At 39.5% G+C, this 21,338-nt stretch overlaps 3 protein-coding genes across 4 annotated transcripts in view; all 3 read left to right on the top strand.

Moving 5' to 3' along the window:
* The first annotated feature begins 49 nt into the window (after positions 1-49).
* On the top strand, positions 50-11,566 carry mpv17l2 (MPV17 mitochondrial inner membrane protein like 2). Of its 2 annotated transcripts, none has more exons than XM_079686582.1 (6): positions 50-248; positions 6,793-6,992; positions 7,457-7,618; positions 8,875-8,951; positions 9,717-9,845; positions 10,162-11,566. In XM_079686582.1, exons 2-6 carry the CDS (start codon positions 6,803-6,805, stop codon positions 10,261-10,263), a joined length of 660 nt encoding a protein of 219 aa, XP_079542708.1. In that variant the 5' UTR covers positions 50-248; positions 6,793-6,802; the 3' UTR covers positions 10,264-11,566. The 2 variants fall into 2 exon arrangements, with proteins under 2 accessions (XP_079542708.1, XP_079542707.1); XM_079686581.1 differs by lacking the exon at positions 50-248 and adding an exon at positions 439-587.
* Positions 11,567-12,258: 692 nt separating this feature from the next.
* Positions 12,259-19,148, top strand: cist1 (colon, intestine and stomach enriched 1). The gene is made up of 4 exons (XM_079694631.1): positions 12,259-12,464; positions 15,065-15,430; positions 15,791-15,954; positions 17,837-19,148. The coding sequence occupies exons 1-4, from the start codon at positions 12,404-12,406 to the stop codon at positions 17,879-17,881; spliced, it is 636 nt and encodes a 211-aa protein (XP_079550757.1). The 5' UTR covers positions 12,259-12,403; the 3' UTR covers positions 17,882-19,148.
* A 1,043-nt stretch (positions 19,149-20,191) lies between these two features.
* Positions 20,192-21,338, top strand: part of LOC307041344 (3',5'-cyclic-AMP phosphodiesterase 4C-like) — a 94,794-nt gene continuing 93,647 nt past the window's right edge. Inside the window, exon 1 of the mRNA XM_079684688.1 lies at positions 20,192-20,341. The gene's annotated coding sequence lies outside the window, so the exon portion shown is untranslated. The remainder of the gene's footprint in view (positions 20,342-21,338) is intronic.

A 21,338-nucleotide genomic window follows, 5' to 3' on the forward strand; every position in this document is an offset into this window, starting at 1 on the left:
CTCCAGAAGATGTCAGTATTGCAACATTAAGGATTGCCAATGCCAACTGCAGTCAAACTAACAGAAGAAGAAGACTTAACCCCTTGTATTTCTGAAGATGCTCTTCAAACAGTTCCTGGCAAGTCCCTGTCTTAGGGTTCTCCTCCCATGATAGGGTTGTGTTTAGGTGTTTGTTTAGTGTTTGCAGTGAGGTTAAAGCGAGGGAAACGGACTTCCACACAACACCGGCTCTGACTCCTCTCTAATCGGTGAGTTTACATGTGGCGTTCAACGAGAAGCAGGAAGCTCATTGTAAATATGACTCAATGTTTCGCTATAATTCTGTACACTTGAGGTCAATGTCATGCTGTACCCATTAGTCGGCGTTTCAGTAAACTGGTTTCTGCAGCTACATTGTCAGAGCAGCCTAGCTGGTAACCCTGGTTTAACTAAGCCGGACATCCTCAGTGCTAGCTGAAGGCTAACTGTTAGCACCTGTCTGAACTTTGAACCTTTACCCCGTTTCAACTGGTTGTCAGTCACAAGTTGCATACTGCAGCATGTTACGACATTAATTCAAGTGACATTACTGCACTGCACATTTTGAGGTAGGTGACAAGGACAACTCAACCGTGTCTGATTTTACTATGACATTAGTCCTTTCCTTTTATGCCCATTTGGGATTATTGTATGATTGAATTGACTTACTGCGTTATCTGATAGCTGGGTCATTCTACAGAAAATGTGGAAGTACTGTCACTTACTTTTGCAGACACCAAAATACATGACGTTGACCTAATACTCGCATTCATTATATATGTTGAATAAATAGAGATAGTCTTTGCAATGGTACTAAATAAAAAATAAATAAAAAATGGTTTTATACATAAATTGCAATTTATTTAAAAATGCCAAGTTCAAGTAACTGCCTTGTCACTTTGATCATACATGGAAGTGGAGCCTATAGTTTTAATTTAAAATATTTATTTTTCAACAAATACATCTAATTTATATTTACACAACATTACAAGCATTAAATATAACACTGAAATGGTAAAAAAAAGAAGCTAATTATTATTAATAATATCAAATAAATGTCAGTCACCCAAAATTACGTCATTGGTGTTACTGCTACACAAAACGCTTTTATTTTGAAATAATGTACTGTCTCTGAAGTGCCTCCTGTAACGAGATCATTTGAGGCAGTGCAGTGCACAAAGACATAAGGAAAGTCAGATACTTCTTACTTTGTTTGTTAAAGGTGTCCTTTTATCTTCAAATTGTACGTGCGTCTTTCAAGTCTGTCATTAATGTTACTCATTTCATAGCCCTAGGGGTGAACATTTGAATGGGAAAATGTATTGTATTGAAGAGTTAAACGATTTTGATATTGACTGCACTGAAGCCATATTTGGTCTGACACATTACAGCCTTTTTGTTAAAATGGTAGTGTTTTCTCCAAATTGTCAAAGGTGTTACCGTTACTGGTGTTACTTTTCTTCCTGGTAACACGTAACACCAGTGACATATACAAATAAGCTTTGTATAATGTATAAACATAATAAAAATACTTTAAGCTCTACTTGTTGTGGATTCATCAAGTTAAGAGTTAGTTATTGCTATTTAACAGGTTTTAGATGTGTTTAGAAGGAATATATTTCAGCAGATTTGTATCACCCAGATTCCAGCTTTTCTGTAGAATGACTCAGCTATTGTAACTTTCCAGGATGAATATTTAAGCACAGTAAACTCATGAAAGGCTTGAAACAACTTTTTCCAATGTCAAGACTTGCTCCTTTAAATATTTTTTAACGTTGACTTTTTGTTGCACAAACAATGATTTATGAATGTGTCACTTCGGGACCTGAGGAATTGTGACGCCATTGGCCACTATTCAAATGAGCAATGGAGTAAATAATTAGCAGATGAATCTGTATGAATGAAAATAATCTAAGAAATTGCATTGCTTTACAAAATTCTTATAGAAGTGCTTCACCTCAACCTATTACAAATGTGAAATTATATTAATCCAATTACAGTGGGGCAAAAAAGTATTTAGTCAGCCACCAATTGTGCAAGTTCATCCTAGGTATACCTCAACTATGAGAGACAAAATGAGAAAAAAAATCCAGAAAATCACATTGTTTGACTTTTAAAGACTTTATTAGCAAATTATGGTGGAAAATAAGTATTTGGTCAATAACAAAAGTTCATTTCAATACTTTATTATATACCCTTTGTTGTCAATGACAGAGGTCAAACGTTTTATGTAAGTCTTCACAATGTTTTCACACACTGTTGCTGGTATTTTTGGCCCATTCCTCCATGCAGATCTCCTCTAGAGCAGTGATGTTTTGGGGCTGTCGCTGGGCAACACAGACTTTCAACTCCCTCCAAAGATTTTCTATGGGGTTGAGATCTGGAGACTGGCTATGCCACTCCAGAACTTTGAAATGCTTCTTACGAAGCCACTCCTTCGTTGCCCGGGCGGTGTGTTTGGGATCATTGTCATGCTGAAAGACCCAGCCACGTTTCATCTTCAATGCCCTTGCTGATGGAAAGAGGTTGTCACTATAAATATCACGATACATGGCCCCATTCATTCTTTCCTTTACACGGATCAGTCGTCCTGGTCCCTTTGCAGAAAAACAGACCCAAAGCATGATGTTTCCACCCCCATGTTTCACAGTAGGTATGGTGTTCTTTGGATGCAACTCAGCATTCTTTCTCCTCCAAACACGTCTAGTTGAGTTTTTACCAAAAAGTTATATTTTGGTTTCATCTGACCATATGACATATGACATTCTCCCAATCCTCTTCTGGATCATCTAAATGCACTCTAGCAAACTTCAGACGGGCCTGGACATGTACTGGCTTAAGCAGGGGGACGTCTGGCACTGCAGGATTTGAGTCCCTGGCGGCGTAGTGGGTTACTGATGGTAGCCTTTGTTACTTTGGTCCCAGCTCTCTGCAGGTCATTGACTAGGTCCCCCCGTGTGGTTCTGGGATTTTTGCTCACCGTTCTTGTGATCATTTTGACCCCACAGGGTGAGATCTTGCGTGGAGCCCCAGATCGAGGGAGATTATCAGTGGTCTTGTATGTCTTCCATTTTTTTAATAATTGCTCCCACAGTTGATTTCTTCACACCAAGCTGCTTACCTATTGCAGATTCAGTCTTCCCAACCTGGTGCAGGTCTACAATTTTTTGTTTCTGGTGTCCTTTGACAGCTCTGTGATCTTGGCCATAATTGAGTTTGGAGTGTGACTGTTTGAGGTTGTGGACAGGTGTCTTTTATAATAATAATAATAATAATAATAATATATTTAATTTGTTAGCGCTTTTACAGGTGCTCAAAGACGCTTTACAGATAATAGTGAAGAGAAAAGAAAAGAGAAGAAAGGAACAACAAATAAATATATAGTTAAAGTCAAATAATACAAAAACAATAAGACATTAAAAGCCAGATTGAAGAGGTGAGTTTTTGTGAGTTTTTTGAAGGTGGTGAGGTCGGTGCGGTCTCTGATGGGTTGTGGGAGTGAGTTCCAGAGGGAGGGGGCAGAGACGGAGAAGGTTCTGTCCCCCCAGGTCCGGTGATTGGTGCGGGTGGGGATGGATAGGAAGTTGGCATCTGATGAGCGGAGGCAGGGGAAGGGGTGTGGTGGTGCAGCAGGTCTGTGAGGTAGGGGGGACCTGGTTGTTGAGGGCTTTGTGAGTAATCAGGAGGACTTTGAAGTGGATTCTTTGACGGACGGGGAGTCAGTGGAGGTTCTGGAGGACGGGAGTGATGTGGTCTCGGGAGCGGGTGTTGGTGAGGAGGCGGGCAGCAGAGTTCTGGATATGTTGGAGTTTATTGAGGAGGTTGGATGGTATGCCATAGAGGATGCTAGTGAAGTGATGAATGCATGAATCAGGGTTTCAGCAGCAGAGGAGGAGAGTGATGGGCGGAGACGGGCAATGTTTTTGAGGTGGAAAAAGGTGGTCCTGGTGATGTGATTTATGTGGTGGTTGAATTTGAGCTGACTGTCGAAGATGACTCCGAGGTTGCGGATGTGAGGGGGGGAGATGGAGTGTGGCTGTCAATGGTGAAGTTGAAATTCTGGATGTCTTGGATACGGGATGGGGGGCCGATGATGTCTGATTTGGCACTGTTCAGTTGGAGATAGTTTGTTTGCATCCATGCTTTTATTTCTGAGAGACAGTTGGTGAGAGTGGAGTGTGTTGTGGGAGTGATGGTTTTTGTTGAGATATAAAGTTGGATGTCATCGGCATAGCAGGGAAATTGAAGGTTGTGGCGACAAATTATTTTGCCAAGAGGGAGCATGTAGAGGATGAAGAGGAGGGGGCCAAGCACCGAACCCTGGGGGACGCCTTGGGACAGAGGAGCAGTGGAGGAGGTGCAGTTGTTGATGTTGATAAACTGATGTCTGTCTGTGAGGTAGGATTTCAGCCAGGAGAGTGCAGTGTCAGTGATGTTGAGTGATGATTCGAGGAGGGACATCAGGATGGCGTGGTTGATGGTGTCGAATGCTGCGGTGAGGTCGAGGAGGATGAGGATGTTCAGGTTGCCGGAGTCAGAGGAGAGGAGGAGGTCGTTTGTGATTTTGAGAAGAGCTGTTTCGGTGCTGTGTTTTGATCGGAAACCGGATTGAAATGGCTCAAAGAGGTAATTGGAGCTGAGGTGGGATTTTAGTTGTGAGGCAATGACACGTTCAAGTATTTTTGACAGAAAGGGGAGATTTGAGATGGGCCGGAAGTTGGACATGATGTCAGGTGTGAGTCCAGGTCTTTTAAGAATGGTTGTGACAGCAGCCAGTTTGAGAGAGTGGGGAACTGATCCAGATCTGAGGGACGACTTATTGATGGTGGCGATGAGCTGGGAGATGGCAGGGAGGCTCTCTTTAACAAATTTGGAGGGCAGGTGGAGTTAATTCCAGTCATGAAGTGGGACAGTTGCATGGGGGTCACAGTGGAGAAGTGGGACAGGAGCGGTGAGGTGAAGGGGGGGGGGGGGGGGGGAGCCAGGAAGGGAGGTGCGGGGTGCTGTTAAGGGTGTCAGATTGCTGTAAATGTTGCTGATTTTGGTTTTGGAAAAACGAAAGGAAGGAGTTGCACTGTTCGGTGGTGAAGGACGAGGTGGCGTTGTCACAGGGTTTGAAAAGTTTGCTGATGGTGGAGAAGAGACGCTTGGGGTTGCTGGAGCCAGACTGAATGAGTTGTGAGTAGTAATTAGACCGGGCTGCTTTGAGTGCATTACTGTACTGCTGGAGATAGTCTTTGTAGATTTGAAGATGGACTGTTAGTGTGGTTTTCTTGTGTTGGCGTTCAAGTTGACGTTTCCTTGATTTCATTTGGCCGAGTTCGGGGGTATACCAGGGGGCGGAGTGTATGAAAGAGACATTTTCAGTTTTTGTGGGGGCCAGTTCATTGAGACAGAAGGAGAGGGTGCTGTTATAATAGTCCACAAGTTCAGATTGGTTTTCAGAAAGTGGGGGGGGGGGAGACGGACGTATTGCAGGTAATGGAGGCAGTGATTGCTGAAGATGAGATGGATTTGAGGTTTCTGTAGGTTATTGTGCGTTTTTGCTTTTGGGCGGGGATGGGGATGTTGATATCCATGATGATGGCCTGGTGAGACGTGGAGATTGAGGCTGGACAGATGATGGATGGTGAGACCAGTGGAGCAGACCAAGTCCAGGATGTGACCACAGCTGTGTGTTGGGAAGTTGATGTGTTGAGAGAAGTTGCAGCAGTGAAGGGTTTCCTTAAATTCAGAGGAATATTTGCAGGTCGGGTCGTCAACATGAATGTTAAAATCCCCTAAGAGGAGAAGAGATGGGGATATGGCAGAAAGCTGAGTGAGAATGTCAGAGAGGTCGGAGAGAAAGGAGGGGTTTGGCTTCGGGGGACGGTAGATGATGGCTGTGACCAGGGGAGTGGGACCAGAGAGTTTAAAGATCAGGTGTTCAAATGAAGAAGCATCAGGGATGGGAATTATGGTAGCTTTTATTTCCTTTCTGATAATAGCAGCTATACCACCACCCCGCCCTTGTGGGCGAGGTTGGTCAATGTATGTGAATCCTGCTGGGGTGAGTTGATTTAAAGAACAATAATCCAGAGGTTTTTGCCTTGTTTCGGTCAGATACAGAAAATCCAGGTTATTGTCTTTAATGAATTCACTCAGAATGTGGCTTTTATTGTGGATGGAGCGTGTGTTGAGCAGGGCTGCTCTGAGGTGACGTTGCATTGGGGGGGGGGTTGTGTGGACCGGGGGAGTGGAAGGAGATTGGTCAGATTCACGTGTTTTTTGTTATGATGGCGTAGTTTGGGCGTGTGACAGGACCCAATGGACGTATAGTATTATTATACTATATAATATTATACTGACAACGAGTTCAAACAGGTGCCATGATTAATACAGTTAACAAGTGGAGGACAGAGGAGGCTCTTAAAGAAGAAGTTACAGGTCTGTGAGAGCCAGAAATCTTGTTTGTTTGTTATTGACCAAATACTTATTTTCCACCATAATTTGCAAATAAATTCTTTAAAAATCAGACAATGTGATTTTAATTTTTTTTTTTCTCATTTTGTCTCTCATAGTTGAGGTATACCTAGGATGAAAATTACAGGCCTCTCTCATCTTTTTAAGTGGGAGAACTTGCACAATTGGTGGCTGACCAAATACTTTTTTGCCCCACTGTATATAAACAGTATAATAGTCACAGGTGACATTGTTCTGTGTTTAATACTTTTTTTATTATAGGCTACTTGAATGCTTATTATTTCATAAAATGATTGATTACTCTCTTTGCAGTCCAGACATCATGCTTCCCCGAGTGGGTAAAGAGTTTGTGGTCCGAATGCGGTTCAACTGGCGGCCTTTTTTTGAGGGCCGAACCCTCCTGTTAACAAACACCCTGAGCGGAGGAGTAATATTGGGGCTCGGAGACATTGCGATGCAAAGCTGGGAGAACTTTAAGAAGCCTGGTCGAGTCCGAGACTGGAAGAGGACAGGTGAGACAGAGAGACAAGGGGAGCTCCCTCAAGCAGTATAATCAAATCTCCATATCTATAAACTATACTTAATCCACGACATGATCATTTGTATATCAATAACTCACCGTTAATGACGGGGAATTTGTGAAGAAAAAATAAATTCCACAATGATTAATGTAGAATCTAAAAACTGAGGTTATTATTTATATATTAAAGTAAACTGGGGGCTGTTTTTTTTACAACAGCAACACTAAAAGCATGGGCTAAAAGCTGTTGTTAAACACAGCCTCCGTCTACTTAAATTCAAGGTAACATTGTCTAAGTAACTGATGTACAAATGGTCATTTTTGGAGTGAAGTATCCATGTCTTTAAAATATAAAACAAAGGCATTTTGGAGAATATTTTTGCAATGTGTTACATTTTTAAAACTGTTTCATTCCCTGTTAATTATTGCTATTCCCATGACTCTCTTTTCCCAAAGGATGCATGTTTACGGTGGGCTGCTCCATGGGTCCCATGCTGCATTACTGGTACATCTTTCTGGACAGAGCGTTCGTGGGTAGAGCTCTGAAAACTGTTGGCAAGAAGGTTCTGGTGGACCAGCTGGTCGCCTCACCATTCTTGGGGATGTGGTATTTCTTAGGTGAGGAAGATTTTAAAGTGTATTGTTTTCAAGCAGCCTGTCTCCTTCTTCCCTTAAACACCCTCATCGTTTTTTTAGTTCTTAGTGCATAATAATAGTTTCGCTATCACCCACACACGCATAAGAGTGTACAGAGTCCAAAGGTTGTACATAAAAACGTGGGTGAGGTACGACAAAAGACAATAGGCTCATCTCAATTGATTATTTAGCCTCCTCTTTCCCTCACTTGCGTCCCTTCCTTGCGTCTTAGCTCCGCCTCCGTAAGACGCGAGTGAGAGACACTAGGAAGAGACGCTAGGACAGATTAGTCCTAAGGTATGAGTTGGGATGTCCTCGTTCACTCCAGCGTCACCATAAACAACGCCCTTTACTTCTGGTGTGCGCACAGTTTTATCACCTGTCACTGGACTTCCCTCCACATAAATCCCTTCAGACCTGGGATTTAGTTTCACATTGAAATGATTTCGTCCATCTCTTTCATTCATCTCTTTTATTATAGTTTTCTATGTATTATTTTCTGTCCTGTATTTGTTTTTCCAGCTATAACATTTCATTGAAGTTATAATTATAACTATAATAATAATTGATGGATTAATTTCATGATGTTGTTATTTAATTTGTCCTACAGAAGAGAGACACAAATCACTAAAATATTTATTAGTTATGCTACCCGTATTTTTATACATCCTAAATGTTTGACGTTCTGTGGGTCTACCACACATGCATCACAAACCACAAGTAAGAACTGTAAGTTATTATTTTATAATCAAAACATTATCATTGAATTTGTAAGCATATTTCACACACTTTAATGTTTTTATAGACTATGATCTCCTCATTCGTTTAAAAGGTTTAATATATTCTAATCTTATTGATGCACTTTAAACATGCCTCTGATCCTCCTCTAACGGTCAGAACAGCTGCAGTGAGCTGCAGTGTGCAGCTGGGGGCGGAGCTTTGATGCGCGAGTAGTGAAAACACTTCCGCGTAGTCTACTCTCCTGTATCCTCGCTCTCGTCTCCTTTGGAAGCATCCTCCCTCCCCCCTCCTTGACTCCTCCGTGTGCATTTAAGCGATTGGGACGTCCTTCAACATGGCGTGTCATGATCGATTTCCGGGTCAAGTACGGGAGAGAGGAGTCGAGGAGGGACATTGAGATGAACCTAGTGTGTGTCAATATCAGAAGTGAATCGAGTTCAAAGGTCGTCTGTGATAAAAGGGTATGATGTCACAGATGTTGTATTTGGTTTTTGCAGGTATGGGAGCCATGGAGGGACACACTTTATCCGAAGGAATGAAGGAGTTTAAAGACAAATTCTGGGAATTTTACCGGGCAAGTACACCTGGAGGAGCAGTGTCCTCATGTTATTGTTCACTCATCACAAGTTCTTCTCTAATCCACAGTTTCCACCGGGTCCGTCTGCGCCGCGGTTTTGGTCTAGCGCCATAACCTACCAGACGCGTCCCAGAAGCGTTTCAGAAGCGTAGCGTCATGCATGCAGGCTCGCAGTTTTGTTATTGATTCGGGTTTAATTCGGGTATTAATTAACTTTAAAACATTAATATGTAGTTGTTACCTTCACTCCACAAACTGCAGCGACTAAAAACCAGGCCTTGTCCTTTCTGATGTTGTCCTTATAGTAAGCATTCGTTACATCATATAAAACATTGTGTTTTTCCACTTCCATAATGAAAACCTTGTCGTCCATTGTGCGTATCGTAGTGGAGGTGTTGTGATGAAGGAGGGGGGTCTGCTAAATTAGTATATGTGGGGGATGGGCATGGCCCGGATGCTCACCTTTCCACTTCCTGCGAGGGGGGGCTGCCTGCCGACCTTACGTTACAGCTGCCGACTTTTTTGTAATCATCTCGCGACCCCCACTTTGGGAACCCCTGGACTAGAGTGGCCGCGATCCTTACGACCGCCGCGGCGCAGACGGACCCGGTGGAAACTGGGGGTAAGGCTTCGTGTCTTAGATTATATTTCCTACATCAGCTCCCCACGTTTTATACGAGCCAGCTTAAAGTGACCGTTTTAAACACGTTTGCTTTCTGTTATATTTTTGTCATTGCTAATCTGTGCTGTTGTTACCTGCAGGCGGACTGCTGTGTTTGGCCTGCCGCTCAGATGATCAACTTCTACTTCCTCTCACCCCAATTCCGAGTTGTGTATATCAACTTTGTCACTTTAGGCTGGGACACCTACCTGTCGTACTTGAAACACAGAGTAAGTCAGCCGCACAGGTGATGCAAAGTAAACAGCGTGGTTTTAACTTTTTTCAGAAAAGTTATTATTATTGAATTGGAAATTTCACACCAACTCAAAAGCGATCCAACGATTATTAATTGTCTTTCAACATTGACTACTGTACATATTCTGTCTTAAATAAGAAAGGAAGGCCTTTCTATAAAGCATTTCAAAACTCTTATCCACCATTTATGTGCTCATATTATGAATTGTGTCAGTTTGCTACTTGCTCAGTAGTAGAATAGTGAAGCAATGTTATTTATGTTGTGTGTTTTGGTTTCTTTTGTGTCGTCAGGATGACAGCCCCCACACTGAGCCTTTATCAGACGGCAGTGCTGTGGATGTACAGCAGGAAGCACTCCCACCGTCTAAACCTCTGGAGAAGAAGAATAATTAGAGTTGGACTGAATGCTTGACTCTTATGTCATATATATATATATATATATATATATATATATATATATATAGGAGGCCAAGAACATTTTGCTGTATTTATCAAACTTATTTTTCGGCCTTTGCAAAATTGCAATACTGAACACAAAACAGATTTATTCCTTCTCAAACAAATGGTTCCTCTCTCAAGTTTAAAACGACCACCTGTTCCTGCATTAACTCAGAGGAGTTTTGGATGCTAAAGTAAAAGTGCTGGAACACTTGTTTTTTTTATTTATATCTGAATGATATGCACTCCTTTAAGAATATTCAGGGATGAAAAGCTGCTTTACTGCCTGTCATGCGATTTCCTCAGATGGCATGAGTGTAACCGCCGCCATTAACATGTCATAACATGGATGGAGGGGTCAAACAAACACAACAGAAGCTGACCACTGTTTGTTTCCAGTGTGTTCCAGACATCAACTCTGACATATAGTGTACTTAAATTACATGATACTTTTTTACATAATGTTATTTTGACCTAACTATCATCTTTCCATACCTAATCAAGTCGTTAGAATTGACAACATTGCCCTGTTTTAAACGCGAAATGTTCATATGTATGTAACAACATGTTGGTATTGAGAACATGACGTTAAACGACACGAGGTAAAATGCGTTCAATGACACAGTAAATGTTGTTTGAGCAGCACGCTTTACGCCTTACCATGAGCTCATGTTGCGTTTTTAGTGTGAAGCTTTTGTGAAGATTTCAACTGTCAAATTTCCAATAGAGTGGCATTCCTTTATATTTTTTATATTTCTCGTTTGACATAAAATATAAAACAGCTATGATTTTATTATCATATTTACGTGTGCTATCCTTCCCTTAATATGTAGACTGGTGCTACAACATGTTTTCATGCCAAATAACCCTGTCTATAGTTACTCCCTTTGAGGTACCGATAAAAATACCTCACTTTGTGATTACGCTCATACTCTATACAATTATTATTATAAAATAAAATATTTACTAAATTGTTATCATATCAAACTGATTCCTCAGATAAATGTGTGGACTTGATTCAAGACACGCTGAAGATGTGGAATTCATTTATTTTTCAAACTGCAGTGTTTTTTACTATATCGATGTGTGACTTGAACTGTACTGTAACTCTACAGCTGTTGATTTATGAATGAAGCACTCTTAGTTTTGGCATATCAGGTGAATAATCAGTATTTGTGCTGATAGACATTATGTTGACATGAAAGTGGAAATCTGTGAAGCAATACTGTAAATATATTTAATTTCTTTGTTCAAATCATCTTTGATGTTGCTGTGTGCTTTTCCATCATTTCGAAACTGCCAATTATCTTTAGAACATATTTATACATACTAATCTGTGTAGAAACACAAAAAATAAATCTGATGAATTGAAATATAAATATACATTGTGTTGGATTCAAAACATATAGTCCTTTACAATCTTTTTTTACAAAAATCACATTTATTATCAAAGTACCAAAAGTGAAATACAATGGCCAATTTCAGAATCATATGTTACTGAATCAAAAATAATAATACATTCATATGAATATCACTTAAATGTGTTAGTTGGAAAGGTGGGAATGCTGTTGTAATGGTAGTTTCACCTACAGTAATACATAACGTATCAGTGTATATATATTTTGTGTTATATGAATCTAAAAAGTGGTAGCTTAAACGATCAAATAAATGTAGTGGTGTCTAAACATAGTGACGCTGAATGGGTTTCAAAACTATGGTGAAATATGTGGTGTGCAAATGTGAACAGTTATGCTAATCAGCTCTATATGCATTTTAGTTAATTGTTTAAACCTGTGTTGCTGCTATGCCATGTCACCATTTGTAAATACATATGTGCTTAATCTGGTGACCTGGTTAAACATATATATTTTAAAACACCATTTCAGCAGTAGAAGCAACAAGTAAAGTAGCATCATGCCACTTTAAATCCAGAACGAATAGAGGGCATTGTTCAAACATTGACTTATCAGCTGGAAAGATTTGATATGCTCCAACGCCGCGTTTAGACCACTCCTTCTCAGGCTCTCTACACATCCTGCAGTCAAGGATGTAAATGTGGTTGAATGTTTGAGTGCCAGCCTTTTCCAACCTCAACATGACTGCAGCAATGCACCTCACTGTGCTGGTGTCCCTGTTTGCAGTTACTTTCTGTGAAGGTAAGCAGCATTTCCCACTTTTACCTGGAAACTATATGCAGGCCTATGTGTACATGTGTTTCATTTGTTTAGTAATTTGACTTTAACGTCATCTTTAAATCTTATAAAGATGCAAAGTCATGCAAACGGGGAACTACCAGCAGTGAGACGCAGGTTGGTTGAAGGTAGCTTCCTCAATATGCAGGAACATATTGAACGTAGTATACTTTCCACACCTATAACAGACATTTCTGAGACCATAACTGTTTTAATAATTTGAAGCATAAGCCCTGTACTGAGAGAAAAAGATTTATAATCTTACATTTATATTCCAAAGTATAAATGTCAAAGTTTTGTTTATGTAACATAACAGATTATTAAACTAAAGAAGGAACTGGTATTGCTAAATCTCAGAAGGAAGTACATGGGAAGGTCACGTCTGAGTTGAGACTTAAGCAAATATTTAACCAATGAAAGTTATCTTGAGCTGAACCTACTGCGTCTGCTTATGCAAACATTTAAAGGACAAACAACATGCCAGCTGACCACCACCAGGTGCATCATCATCATCATTAGCGGACAAAACTGTGCGTTAAAAATAGGAAAAAGAGATCCATTAGCTTACACAACAACCAATTGAGGTCCATTTTAAAGCTATTGTGGAGCTAATGTTCATTCATCAGGAGAAGGAGCAGTTTCGTAATGCATTACAAATGTGAATCAAGTAAATATAAGTTTATTTAGTAAGACGCACTAATTTATCCAAAACTCAAGGTGCCCAATGCCCCTGTGAATGTATTTATTCTATAATATAATCATATATTTCATAAAATAAATAGTATATTCTCTATGCCGTATACAGAGCAGAGGTGTGGTTAAATGAGCCTATTACCAGTATGTATTCACCTGGGTGGGGCTACAGGACCTGATGGCTTCTGCTAACACACCAACAAGGCTGCTGCTTGAATTAGTGCTTTGTCTGCAGAGCTTTGTCTGCAGAGCTTTGTTTGTTCATTTGCTGAGTAAATGTAACATTCTGCAGACAAAGCTCTGCAGAATGTTACATTTACTCAGCAAATGAAACCCAGACAAACATATTTCATATATACACAATATATAGATAGAAGATATGTAGAAAATAAACGTATTCGAGATACGTTAATAACGAACGAAACGTGGGAGAAAATACGTTTCGAGCTAAACGTAATTGAGAATGCAGTTTAGTTCTGTGGGAACGTAATTTTTAGGAGACATGGTTGGACAAACACATTACATCCAACAGCTCCACTTGGCTAATTAACAGAACTGCTTTATGTCATTAAGCAAAATGAACAGTAAGTATTTCAATTGAATATAACATGGTTTTCAACGTCAACATGTTGGATATCTTGAACTCACTAATGCATTATTCTTGAAGTCACGCACACTGAAGTTTACCGATCTGGTTGAATTTTTTTTAAACTGCACAAATCAGGTACAGAGCAAGAAATAATCTACTTCTTAGGAAATTACAAGCATTGTTCATAGACAGAGAGGGTGGGTATAATTTGAGAGGAAATCTACATTTGAAACAACTCAAGGTCAGAACAACTCTGAGAAGTATGTGCATAACAATCTTATGGAATGGTTTGGATCAGGAGTTAAAACAAAGCACAAATATAATTCAGTTTAAAAGGATGTAGGCCTACAGAAACACTTTTTTGGAAAACTATGAGAATGAAGAAAGGGGATTGAAGATGAGAAATTATTGTATATATATACACACAGTGTATATATGTGTGTAGGAATAACTTGCAGAAATGATTTAAAGGACAATCAATGATCAGCAGTAAGGGATGGGAATTAATAAGCATTTGCTTCCTCCTGCTCCCTTTCGGACACATATGATTTATTATTATTAATATTTTTGTTGAATATATAAACATTATGAATATTGATAAATACTGTATTCTAACAATACAGTATTCTGTTTTTCACATTTTGTATTTTGTATTTTTTACTCTGTAATCTGTTAATAAAGATTGAATAGAAACATCAAACATAATTAAAATATTGATTTGGTGGTCATATTCTGCCTCATGCTTAGAACTACTGCATATTTATGATGGAGCGATGCAAATGTGCAATAGTCAAATTAGTCAAAAAGTCACCAACTTATTGGACTAAAACATTAAAGGTGGTAATGGTTCAAACTTGTAATGGTTTTGTGTCCTATGAGCCTGCTGTAACAATGGCTATGAGGCTTAAAGTACTGAAGTGTGTGCCCACTCTTATTGATGAAACAAATATTACACCTGATGGCATATTTCTTATAAGAGCGGCTGAAAATCCCTGCTTCTCTAACGGTGGGATGCTTTGAAGAAATTAAAACGGGAAGAACCTCCCTTTAGTGACGTTACAATTGAATACTCAACCAATTACTCATGATGAATATTTTTTGTTTTCTTTCACCCTCACAAACAATGGATATGGGAAAAGGATGAACCTTGTGTTGAAATTGTATCCACGATTGGGTAAAAACAGAGACATTGTTTATCCAACAAACACTCCAGCATTGTCTTGATCAGGTGTACATGTTGTGCAACCGGACAGAGCTTTTTATGCTGTGTGTTTCTTTGCAGAAGACACCATTTCCTCCTCAGTCAAACCGGTGACCGAGATAACCACAAGTGCTGCTCACCACACAAGTTTGGCTGCAGAGAAGAATAATGCCGGTGTGGCAGCCACCACCAACACAGAACTGCCTCCTTCAACAACACTACAGAATACCACTGCAGTCACTACAAAAACAGGGTCCACAGCATCACTGCAGACTTCTTCACAAACTCCCAACAGGACAGAGGAAACTCATCCCAGTGTCACTCCTCCTCAGACAATAACAACCAACACCACGTCTAACGAGACAGTTTCCCACGAAGTGACACTCCCACCAGCATCAGGCTCAACAAACGTCACTGCAGCCTCCACTGTAAACACAACCAGCCAAGGTCAGTCTTAGAAATAAAAATAGACTTCTAAAAATATGACATAACTAAAAGCTTTCAACAAAATGTAACTTATATAGATATGGTCCCATAATGGCTGTTTCCTGCATGTAAAAGATATCTGAGCTGAGTGGCGTTTCTTTCACCAGTACAATTACAGGCTGAAAATCATTATAATTTAAGCAACTTTAAAGATGCTTTCAAAACTGCCAACATGTTGACCTCCGCAGGTTTCTCTTTAGGAGCTCTTTGCTTGCAATTATTTCAGTTTAAACACCTTTTTTCTTTTTACTGAAGCAGAAATGATAAATCCAGTTTGTCGAGTAAGTAACAAAGGAACTTCTTGGTTTGTCTCCCCCTCAGGTCTTTCACCTGAATGGACAAAAGCTGACTTGGAAAGAAATCCCGGCCTAGTTGCAATACTCTGCATCTTCTGTATTGTCCTTATCCTTCTGCTAGTTGTTGTCATCGTAAAATGTACCAAATCACAAAGGTCCAACTTCGAGAGGCTCGAAGACGTGCCGATGGCAAGTTAGATTTCTGTCTTTTTTCTCACTATCAAATTGTTATCCAATCTTTCTATGTTTAGCCTCTCCAGCAGCGTATCTATCAGATGATATTGGAATGTACTGTGATTCATATTTAGTAGATTCATAGTTCCCATTTATTTTCAACTCTTTGTGATCCCTTCATTTTTTTTATCTAGCGACATTACCACCTATATACGTTTCAACTCTGCACAATTTATGACATTAGTGCTAATAATTACTGTTAATGTCAGCAAGCCAACACAGCAGTGTAAGATGGTGAACAGTAAAAAGCAATTACACAATTGACCAACAAAATCTGGTCAATGGCTCAGTATTGTAATTTTTAAAGAGCAGCTTATAGGATAGTTAAATCTGCTCACACCTCTTGGCAGTCTCTTGTAACACACAATCCCAGCTAGCGTCAAGAGAAATTGCCAGCAAACAGTGAGTGCACCCAAAGTTAGAATAATTTCAGCTTTGACCTCTGTTACCGCTGACCTTTCAAAGCATGTATCGCATGTATACGTTCCACAGGCGAGCAAGGGCTATTTTGTTAACACAAAACCACTTATTTTTCTTCACCGTAAGGCCCTGAAGCTGCTAATAAAGGCATGTAAGCATAACTTGTCAAAAATCAAGATAAGGCAAAAGCATGAATAACTCATTGAAGATCAGGAGACATAAGGAAAAATACAATTAGCGAATTTCTCAGTGAGACTGAGCTAGCCTAAAAAAACACGACGGTTCTTAACCGTATGTACAACATGTTGAGCTAAGGTGTCAAGAGCAGGCTGAAATTGGCCTTAAGTGCTCAGGACCTAAAATAAGTATTTGTCTTTCAAAGTTGTCTGCCACTCAGTCCTTAAGATGCAACTAGTCAACATTTATGCATGACGTCTGTAAACGCTGTCAGTGTATAACAGCTGACATTTAAAAAGTTTTCAACAACTATCTTCTAACTTCTCCCCCGCTGCAGTGAACACAGTGGTTTGCTGCTCTCTGGTTTACACTAACAGGAAAGCCTAACCAGATTATAAGTGTGTGGCAAAGTCTCAGAATTAGCACATTATGTGGTGAGAATGGAATGACAAGGCGTTTTCTTCAGAAAGGAAAGCTTATCATCAGCACGGCATCAGTACGTCAGCATCCTGGAGTCTTCAGTTGTATTTCAAATGAAAAGTGTGACCAAGCATCAGGCCTGCACCGTGTGAAAAACTGGAGACATAGGCAAAACAGTTTCCAGCTATCTCTAAATCTTTATTGCCACATTAAAAGAAGCCGTTTTCAGGACATGAATTAGAAGAGTTTTTCATTTTAACATACACAGCAGCACATACAATACATGGCCAACAGCATATGGGTGCAAACACAAACTAAGCTGAGTATGCAAGATGAGCAGGTGATAAGTAGATAAGGTTTCATTCTGTATTTAAGAAGGCAGCTGTGTATGTAAGTGTTATTTAGTGAAAATCTTAATTTTTCCTGCATGTTGAGCTTACGTGGCGCTAACAGAACCAAACACATCCTCGCTTGGTATTTATTTATTGATCCTTAAATAAACATTTAAATGCCACACTGAAGAGGAGTTACCCATCAGTGCCATATTGATGAACAAACCTGAAGGCTCTTGAAGACTCGTAGTCTGTCAATTTACAAAGCAGGTCTTTAACTGTTTCTCAAAATGTTTTTGTGTGACTTCATCAATCATCAGTCCAGTTCCTGACGAAATACACTCTACTGTACCTACCTGTTATTCTAAATGCAAGATAGTTGACAGATAATGGATACTAAAATACACCTTTATGTAAATCAGCATACACCTCGTTGAATGGTTTATTCTTTTAAATGCCTTTTTTTCTTTTTACTCTCATCTCTCCAGAGCAAAGTGAACGAGGCTTCTCCGTTTGCCCAGTACTCAAAATGACGGACACTTCACCAGACGTCCTGTCTGCTCTACAACTCTGATGATTCTGTGCAGAAAAGAAACCCAGAAATGTTGTTTACACAAGACCATTTCTATGTATATCTCAGGCTTGTTTCTTTACAAAGCACTTTTTTCAATGACAGTAGAGTAGTTTTGCTTTAGCTTTGACCTGCTTGTTTGGCTGCTTTTAATTCTGCTGATTGGAGCTGAATCCACTTTTGCACTAACTATTTCTCTACATTACACGTAAATTTAATGTTTTCCATATTGGTGATGTATTTCTTTGTAAGCACTTTGTAGAATTCATAATTGCACACTTACAAATGATGTTAAAAGAATACAGTACATTTAAAGTTTACATGATGATTTAGGGATTTTTGTCGTCAACATTGTACAGGAAGATGTACTTCCTGTGTTGAAGGTGTACAGGAAAATACTGTTATCTGGATATATGAATGCCTTTTTGGGCAGTTATTATTATATGTATTATTGTTATAGATGACAAAACATAATTGTAACTGAAATGAACAATTACATGTGAAATATTGTATATTATTTATTGTCGTATATGATGTATAAATAATGTATACCCTGGCCTGAGTCATCCAGAAGTTTATAGTTGAATCCTAAAATGGTTTATATGAAGAAACCAACTCTTTGTGTTGTGTTCAATTTCAAAAGGAACAGTGAAAATCACAAATTGAACTATTTTGGGCTAAGTAAAGAACACAAAAACTGCGAACTTACCGAGAAAAGAGATGGAAAAAAGGATTAAGGCGACATGAGAGGACAGGCTAGAGAAAATGACATCAAATGTAGTGAGGTATTGTACTTTGGTTTGCTGAACTTCAAATTAAACTAGTTTATCTTTGTTGGCTGTGATTACATCAAAGGCACGACGTGATTTGACTCTGTATATCTCTTCACATACAATGTTGACACATGAAATCCTTTACTGAACTTAATGTGTCTGTTTAAGCTGCTCTTACTTTTTTTATTTATACAAACATACATACACATAGTAATGACTGAGACATTCAGCCTTCTCTCAATCAGGGATAATATTTTACACTTCTCTATTTTACTTTTCTGGTAAGTAATTTTGCCACATGCTTACATTCAGGGATTGCACTACAATCAAACTTTAAAAAGTCCAGAAGATCACCATATGACCGAGCCTTAAGTGCATTAACACTCACTGTCAGAATATGAAAAGCACATTATTGTGATGTTTTCAACAAAATAAAACAAATACTCTTAAGACAAATTGCTGAATTTTACTTTTCTGTGTCATTGGTTTCTGTGACCCCTCACGTAGATGATATGCTCAGAAGAGCCAACTGTGTTGTCTTTTCACCCACACTTCACCAGGTCAAGTGTCCCAGGACAGATGGCTCAGACTCCAGAGATAAAGCATGTTTTCTGAGGGGTTTGATGGTGAGGGAAACCCAACAAGGTAAGAGCCAGTAAGATGAGTGTGCCACTGTGGCTAAACTAAGGGTGTGCCTGGATAAGAGATGCTGTGGGAGCATCTGGCATTCTGGCCAAACTTGTAAATATGATTAAAATACATATTAGTAACATCTGTGACTGTGAGGGAGCCTTTACTTCTGAATCCATCTGTTTAAGTTATCCACCAAAGCAGAAATTATCGGGACGTTTGCAAAAAGAAAAATTCACATTAGAGATTACGACTAAATGCAATAACTACTTGGCATGTTTGTGTAAAAAAGAAAAGAAAAAGGTGTATCTATTGAAAATTAAATGAAAACAAATTCTTGGCAGGAAAATGTGTAACAGCGAATTCAATTTAAAATGCATAGTGCTCAAAACAACAACAAATATACAATTGTTGAATGCTTTAAAACCCCCTTTTTTATGTCTGTAAGCTCAATATATCTTCTAGTTAAATTAGGTTAAAAAAATATAACTTAAAGGGGAGTAATTAAGCATTAAGCAGCCTATCAGCAAAAGAGAATTGTGAAACATGGAAGGAGGCAAGAGTTGGCAAAGTACCTAAGTGCCTAATAGATGATCAAACAAACAGAAGTACAGGTGTGTGTGTGTGCGTGCGTGCGTGCGTGTGTGTGTGTGTGTGTGTGTGTGTGTGTGTGTGTGTGTGTGTGTGTGTGTGTGTGTGTGTGTGTATGTGTGTGTGTGTGTGTGTGTGTGTGTGTGTGTGTGTGTGAAGGCAGACCTCGTGGTTAATATAGTAAAGTTGTTTACGTCCCGCAGCTCACTTCCTGTCATGTGATCCGGGGCGTCGACGTCACAGTGACGGCGGGGCACCTAGCCCTGCATGTTGCAGAGTTTGAAGTCTAAACTAACTAACTATTCTACAGCAATAAAAATGGAAATGAGTGATAACTGCGGCTGCTTTACCTGACAGTCAACTACAACAGGTTCAAAGACACTTTACTGTCAGACTAACCCCGAGAGGGAAGACCGCCGGTAACTGTGGTGAGTGAAAATTCATCTTTAAACTTACAATTTTAAAAGTGTGTGACTGTTAAAGTGCTTGAATAGGCAGTCTATGTCTTAGGTATGTACGTGTTTCTCACTTAAAGGTAACGTAGTAAACTGAAAGGCTGAAAGGTTGGTCAAAAAGAAAAGAAAACACGTTTTCACTGCGGGAGTCTTGAAGTATTGCTATAATAGAACACACAACGTGTCTGAGGCCGGCTTCTCAACCGTGACTGTAGGCTGATATGATCGAGATACTTGTTACATCTTATACCTATAATACATTCATTGGTGTGTTTGTATTGCGTAATAGCATATTTTCTTAAATATTCCCATGATGTTCCTGTCAATAAATGACATTTATATGAACGTTTGTCTATTGTCTAGTATTTCTCTATCACTCATAGATTCTTGTCATATTTGTACTTAATGCCCTCAGCGTTTAGTATCCACGCAGCGTATGCAATTGTAGTAGAATACCAGACTCACTGTTGTATTGCATTGTTCTGTCATTTAAGCATGACAGTCTGTTGAAGTTTTGTTATAATTCAGCTTCATGAGCAAACCAACGTGGAATGTAAATCCCCAAAATATTTATGCATCCCCTCCCCCTGACTTTATCTCCTTCCTTCCTCTATATCTGCTTCCTTTATTCTGTCTTTATAACCCCTTGACACACACACACACACACACACACACACACACACACACACACACACACACACACACACACACACACACACACACACACACACACACACACACACACACACACACACACACACACACACACACACACACACACACACACACACACACACACACACACGTCTCTATTGTTTGACATAGCTACATTCTTTTCATCATATCTCTTCCAATACTCCCCTATGCAGAGGAAGATTTTTAATTTCATCTATCATCATTTTTGTTCTGACTCTTTGTCTCTCCCACAAACCCACGTTTTCAGAATGGGGCACAACGAAAAAGATGTCAG

Source organism: Notothenia rossii (assembly GCF_949606895.1).
Source record: "Notothenia rossii genome assembly, chromosome: 1".
NCBI lineage: Eukaryota > Metazoa > Chordata > Actinopteri > Perciformes > Nototheniidae > Notothenia > Notothenia rossii.

Excerpts from the sequence above, each read along its gene's own strand:
- cist1 (XM_079694631.1), top strand. The coding sequence starts at position 12,404 with ATGACTGCAGCAATGCACCTCACTGTGCTGGTGTCCCTGTTTGCAGTT. Across the intron at positions 15,431-15,790 it reads TGTAAACACAACCAGCCAAG|GTCTTTCACCTGAATGGACA; the intron begins GTCAGTCTTAGA and ends TCTCCCCCTCAG. Across the intron at positions 15,955-17,836 it reads GGCTCGAAGACGTGCCGATG|AGCAAAGTGAACGAGGCTTC; the intron begins GCAAGTTAGATT and ends TCATCTCTCCAG.
- mpv17l2 (XM_079686582.1), top strand. The coding sequence starts at position 6,803 with ATGCTTCCCCGAGTGGGTAAAGAGTTTGTGGTCCGAATGCGGTTCAAC. Across the intron at positions 6,993-7,456 it reads CCGAGACTGGAAGAGGACAG|GATGCATGTTTACGGTGGGC; the intron begins GTGAGACAGAGA and ends CTTTTCCCAAAG. Across the intron at positions 8,952-9,716 it reads AATTCTGGGAATTTTACCGG|GCGGACTGCTGTGTTTGGCC; the intron begins GCAAGTACACCT and ends TGTTACCTGCAG.